The sequence below is a fragment of the Pelodiscus sinensis genome, chromosome 8 (genome assembly GCF_052426305.1).
Source record: "Pelodiscus sinensis isolate ZL-2025 chromosome 8, ASM5242630v1, whole genome shotgun sequence".
Lineage (NCBI taxonomy): Eukaryota > Metazoa > Chordata > Testudines > Trionychidae > Pelodiscus > Pelodiscus sinensis.
This window is the reverse complement of record NC_143059.1, coordinates 65,833,365-65,839,722: the sequence shown is the minus strand read 5'-3', so window position 1 is coordinate 65,839,722 and position 6,358 is coordinate 65,833,365. Positions and strand designations below refer to the sequence as shown.

The 6,358-nt window shown below is 47.7% G+C and overlaps 1 protein-coding gene across 1 annotated transcript; it reads left to right on the top strand.

Moving 5' to 3' along the window:
• Positions 1-2,208: 2,208 nt before the first annotated feature.
• Positions 2,209-5,401, top strand: ADRA2A (adrenoceptor alpha 2A). The gene has a single exon (XM_006135000.5). The coding sequence runs from the start codon at positions 2,580-2,582 to the stop codon at positions 3,918-3,920; it is 1,341 nt and encodes a 446-aa protein (XP_006135062.2). The 5' UTR covers positions 2,209-2,579; the 3' UTR covers positions 3,921-5,401.
• The last annotated feature ends 957 nt before the right edge of the window (positions 5,402-6,358 follow it).

The window sequence follows — 6,358 nt, the reverse complement described above, 5'->3', positions numbered from 1 at the left end:
CACCCAGATAATTCTAACTACCCCCGCCCAGCGCTCTCGCCCGCGCGTACACACACCCAGACAATTCTAACTACCCCCGCCCAGCGCTCTCGCCCGCGCGTACACACACCCAGACAATTCTAACTACCCCCGCCCAGCGCTCTCGCCCGCGCGTACACACACCCAGACAATTCTAACTACCCCCACCCAGCGCTCTCTCGCGCGCGTACACACACCCAGACAATTCTAACTACCCCCACTCAGCGCTCTCTCCCGCGCACGATAAACAACCGTCTGGCGCCTCCCCGCTTACCCGCCCTCCCCGCCGGTGGTGACCCCCCAAAAGCCAGTTTGCAGAGGCGCGCCCTGCCCCGCCTAGCGTCTGTCCCCGCGGGGCTGGCCTCGGGACACGGGGCGTCCTCAGGCAGCAGCTGGCGGTCTCAGGGAGGAGGGACGGGCCGGAGGAGGGGCACGGGGGCACAAGGTGTCTGGAGCGAGAGGCGGGGCTGTGGGGTGTGTCAGGGAGCGGTGTGTGTGTGTGTGTGTGAGAGAGAGAGAGAGAGAGAGAGTGTATGTGTGAGAGAGAGAGAGAGAGCGAGAGACTGTGTGTGTGTGTGTGTGTACACAAGAAAGGGTGTGAGTAATGACCACGGGGCTGTGTGTGAATGGGAATCAGAGGAGTGGGTGTGTCTGTAAACGGTAACCTGTGTGTGTGTGTGTGTGTGTGAGAGAGAGAGAGAGAGAGAGAGAGAGAGAGAGACTTGTGACAAGGGGGGGCTGAGCAGTGACCAGGGAATGGGTGCGTGAGAATGGTGACCAGGGATGGGTGCATGTTGGGGGTTGTGAATGATGACCAGGGACACGTGTGTCTGTGAATGGCGACAAGGGATGTGTGTGTGACTAGTGACCAGGGACATGCATGTGTGTTTGTGAATGGTGACAACCGACTTGGGAAGAGTGTGAATGGTGATCAGGGCTGGATGACCAAGGAGAGATGTATGTGTTGTGCACGAATGGTGATGGAGGAGGGGTGTGAATGGTAAAGAGAGGAGTGTTTTGTGTGAATGGTGACAAGGGAACAGAGTAGGTGAAAAATTGGTGGCCAAGGAGGGGTATGTATGAAACTGATGACCAGGGGTGGGTGTATGTGTGAATGGTGACCAGGAATGTGTGTGTGGAATGGTGACCAGAGAGGGCTGTGTAAATGCTGACCTTGGACAAGCATGTGTGTTTGTGTGTGTGGAATGGTGACCAGGGAGGTTGGTGTATGTATTAATGGTGACCCAGGACGTGTGTGTGCGTGTATGAGAGAGAGAGAGGTGACCAAGGAGGCGTGTGTGTGTATAGAGAATAACCAAGGTGTGTATGTGTGGTGACCAGGAAGGAGAACGTGTTTGTGCATGTGTATGTGAATGGTGACCAAGGAGGAGTGTGCATGTGAATGGTGACCAGGAAGGGAAGTGTGTGTGTCTGTCTGTGAGAGAGAGAGAGCGAGAGAGAATGGTGACCGTGGGGTGTGTGTGTGTGGGGGGGTGTGAATGGTGACTAGTGAAGGAAGTGTGTGTGTGTGAGAGAGAGAGAGAGAGAGAGAATGGTGACCAAGGAGGTGTGTGTGAATGGTGACTAGTGAGGGAAGTGTGTGTGTGTGTGAGAGAGAATGGTGACCGAGGTGTGTGTGTGTGTGTGTGTGTGTGTGAATGGTGACCAGGAAGGGGAGTGTGGGAGTGTGAATGGTGACCAGGGAGGGGTGTGTGTACGCGCGAGGAGGGTAGTTTCCCACGTGGGGCTGACGCTGGCTGCTCAGCAGCACTGGATTGATCCTGGGGCTATAAAGCGAGTCCGCTGCAAGGAAGGCAGAGCGGCGGCGGCGGTAGACGCGGCTCCAGACTCTTGCACACTCGAGCTCCAGTTGAGCGCGGCTCCGAATTGCACCGGCTCCCGCAGGCGGCAGCGGCCAGGGGGAAACTCTTGCTCCGAGTCGCCTGCAGCCGGGGAGAGAGACAGGGACCCCAGCCAGAACCCCGGGGGTTCAGCGGAGAGCTGTCCTGGGACATCGGAAAGGAGCTGTGCAGATCCAGCACCCTCGTTGGATTGCATTTGATTTTCTTTCCTGCTAGACACTGGGAGGGAGAAGATCCAGCCAATCGCTCCCACCTGGACAATCCATCTCCCTCCCCCTTAGCTGGACCCCTGGAGTAACATGTCAGACCCTACCGCGCCTGCCCGCGCTGCACAGGTAAGATGAACTTTATTTCCGAGCCTCTGGCTGATGCAGTTGATTTGAACAGTCACTAAGAACTCTTCCCAACCGTGAGAACCTGCTTTGGGCGTAGGGGAAAAGCATCTGTCTCCCGCCCCCAGCCGGCTGGAAATTAAGTAGACTTCGACGGGCAGGGAGGGTCAGCTGTTTGTTGCTTATAAAAGACCCGAACAAAACAAAGGACAGAGACGCTGCCCTTCCCGCTGCTACTTGGGTTGCTCTAGTAAACAGAAGTCATGGGCCTGGAGGCTGCTGTTGCTTATTGAATTAAGCTAGCTCCGCTGGCAGGTGTAGCCTGCGCTGAGTTTCTCTATTGACTCCTACCAGGGAGCTTGGTTTGATGTTTAACTTGGAGAATCCGTTCACGGAGAGGGGACACTTCTTCTCTTCCATGGAATACCAGCACCAGCTGGAAGAGGAGGGCTACCCACCTCCGGGTAGCAATAGGAGCCTGAATGAGAGTGACTCTGGGCCGAGGGGAGGCACCCCTTACCCTCTCCACACTACTCTGACCCTCATCAGCCTGGCGGGGCTACTCATGCTCTTCACCATCTTTGGCAACGTGCTGGTCATTATTGCCATCTTCACAAGCCGAGCACTCAAGGCACCCCAGAACCTTTTTTTGGTTTCCCTGGCCTCAGCCGACATCCTGGTGGCCACACTGGTCATCCCCTTTTCATTGGCCAATGAGGTGATGGGCTACTGGTACTTTGGGAAGGTCTGGTGTGAGATCTACCTGGCCTTGGACGTGCTGTTTTGCACCTCCTCCATCGTGCACTTGTGTGCCATCAGTCTGGACCGCTACTGGTCCATCACCCAGGCCATTGAGTACAACCTCAAGCGCACGCCACGCCGCATCAAGTGCATTATCTTCATTGTTTGGGTCATCTCGGCTGTCATTTCATTTCCGCCCCTTATTTCCATCGAGAAGAAGAACGGACAAAAGGCCAACCAGAAGGTGCTTGTGTGTGAGATCAATGATGAGAAGTGGTATATCATTTCCTCCTGCATCGGCTCCTTCTTCGCCCCCTGCCTCATCATGATCCTGGTCTACGTACGTATCTATCAGATTGCCAAGAGGAGAACACGGGTGCCCCCCAACAAGAGAGGAGAACACCCTAGTAAGAGACAAAATGGCTTGGCAGACAAGGAGGAGCTGCCAGCAGCGGCAAAGCTCAATGGGGAGAAGGTGACAGAGGGAGGAGGAGGGGAAGGAGGGCAGGGGGGAGAGCTCAATGGCATAGACATGGAAGAGACTTCCTCCTCTGAGCACCACGAGAACCACCAGTGCAGGAAGCAGGGGAGGCCACAGAGATGCAAGGGCAAGACCAAGCTGAGCCAGATCAAGCCTGGGGACAGCTTGCCCAGAACGGTGGAGGAGGAGAGGAATGCCAAAGCATCCCGGTGGAGGGGCAGGCAGAACCGGGAGAAACGCTTTACCTTTGTGCTGGCGGTGGTCATTGGGGTCTTTGTCATATGCTGGTTCCCCTTTTTCTTCACCTACACACTCACTGCTGTCTGCAAGAGCTGCTCTGTGCCTGAAACCCTCTTCAAATTCTTCTTCTGGTTTGGTTACTGCAACAGCTCCTTGAACCCTGTCATCTACACTATCTTCAACCATGACTTCAGAAGGGCCTTCAAAAAGATCCTCTGTAGGATAGACAGGAAACGGATTGTTTGACGAACGACCCTTCTGTGTCAGCATGACTGGTGATTAAAGACCCCACCGTGTGAGGATGATGCACAGTTCCCATGGGCTGGATTTGCAAGTGACTAGTTTCCTCTGACATGCAGGTGGTACCCCCTTTAAAAACTGAGATGAAACTATTAAACACCAAGCAACATTAAGAAAGCAAGCAAGCCAAACAGCCTCAATCTTTGGGTTTGCTTGCAAATGGATCTGTTCTGGCTTGCCTTGGCTTTAGATGGGTTCATGACTTATAAGCTTGACTCTTTAAAGTTAATTACACATCCCAAAATAGCTCATCTGGGCCTGAATATTTTCACTTTTTTGATTTTTGAATGTCATTAATTTTTAAATGCATTGTAAAAATACAGCCCTGAGATCTATCTTAATTTTTGTAAGGCTGTCAGCTTTGAAACTAAGAATGCTTTAAATAGTCTTGTCAACTTGAAGTATAAAAACAATTGGAGCCATTTCATCAACCCTACAGTTTGATAGTATTACCAAGATTTCCAATGTGTTGTTGGATTTTTGGCTATAAATCTTGTAAGACCTGACTATATTGGAGGATATTTTTCATACCTGATTCTGTTTTCTTTTTGTGCTATTAGTAGTGAAAGAGGCGTGTTGCCTTTTCAGCAACACTAACTGAAAAAAAAAAAGACTTAACAGTTTCACAGTGAAATCAGAAATTATCCAAAAGAGTGAGAACAATTAGCTCATTTTGCTTGTAGTGTGATGCTCAAAAACAACCAAGTTTTTGAAGGGTTAATATAAAGTACTATCTCGTAACATGTGTTCAATGCTAACTTGATTTTCCCACCCCTGATTGTAAATAGATAACATTTTAAAGTAAATATCAAGGTTACATATATCATGTTATCAGATTTGTATTGATTTTTGACATTTTAATTCCTTCTGGGTTTCCTGCACAAGAAACCAGGTTTCATGCACAAAAGCAATTCTGCCTTTTTGAGTTACCTGATTAGATTTAAGATTTTAATTTTCTATGTTCATCTTCAGTGGAAGCTGGTGAACTATCCATTTTTTTTATGTGACTCTTATACAGGAAAAACCTTTAAAGCAGGAGAAACTTGTATATAGTTTCTCCTATATTTTATAATGTAAATATACTTTTAAAAATGTGTAAATAGTATTATAATAAGAAAGAGAGAGTTAATATTACAATGCCATTTTTCAGACGTATCTATTATAAAACAACAAATCTAACATTCTTGTGCAGGGAGAAAACATCCTGAAGAATATTAAAAAGGATAAACTGCCATTCATAATAAATTGTGGGGAACCCTTTTAATGTTATAACAGCTTGGTTTAAATACTGACAGGTCACAGAAAAGATGTAGAAAACGAAACATTTGTTTAAATCACTCCAGTGTAAGCAGTATTTGACTAGACAATCAGCAACTGTCAAGTGTAAAGTAACAGGCTTGAAGGAGAATGAGATCTTTTATTTCCAAGAGTGCTTATATTCCTTTTGTTCTTGTCTTTTACTTTGTAATTAACTCCAAAGGTCCCATGGTGAATTATGGGAGTTGGACACCAATGTTTACATCCACATAAGTTTTCAGAGCTGAATCCTTGAGAGGTGACGTCATGGGGTAGGGGGTGGGGAGGGGGAGAGAAAGCTTTCCTTTACCTTTAAAAATCAAAAGTCAACAAAGTTGCTATAGCAGATTTTTATTAAATAAAAACGTTTACAGATTAAATGTGAAATAAACCAGAATGAATACTGTTATCTGTACTTTCAACAGTTTTCACGTTTCAGCACTCTGCATCCACTGCAGTTTTGACACCCTTTAAGGAATCTATTACATCGTCACTTTTGTTTTCCAAAGGCCATTGCTATACCTAATGCTAAAGCATTGAGCAGTGACATAATGAGTCCTTGATATGCTGCTTTCTTTTCTCATGCCGTACTAAGAGCATTCATATGCTTCTTAAAGAACAGGATTTAGGATGACATGGTGAGATTCGCTTGGTTAGCTAATCAGTACCTTTTTTCTTCTCAGTTGGCACAGTATTTACAAATAATAGCCAGGATGGTGAATAATTAGGTAATAAATGTGACCAAAAATGATAAGATTAGAAGAGGAAGTGTTGGGTTTAGCAGAACAGCACTTCATGTTGTATAGGACAATGGCCACCATTGCAAAGAGATGTCGATGTCTGTTGGGAGCAGGCTGATGTGCATATAAAAGTGAATTTGGTAAATTTTGACTTTTGCCCAGAGAGATGAAAGAACATCTTTCCCTGGTTTCACATAATGTTATTGTCTGTTTCACAGTAACAGTCAGAGAACCCAATCAGAACTGAGCATTGGCAAGGTCTTGTACAAACATAAAAGACATGCTCTGTCATAAAGTGATTAATGTCTTAAGGCACCAGACTGGCAAACACTCAGGTACTTTGCTTTG

Coding starts and splice junctions, on each gene's coding strand:
- ADRA2A (XM_006135000.5), top strand. CDS start 2,580: ATGTTTAACTTGGAGAATCCGTTCACGGAGAGGGGACACTTCTTCTCT.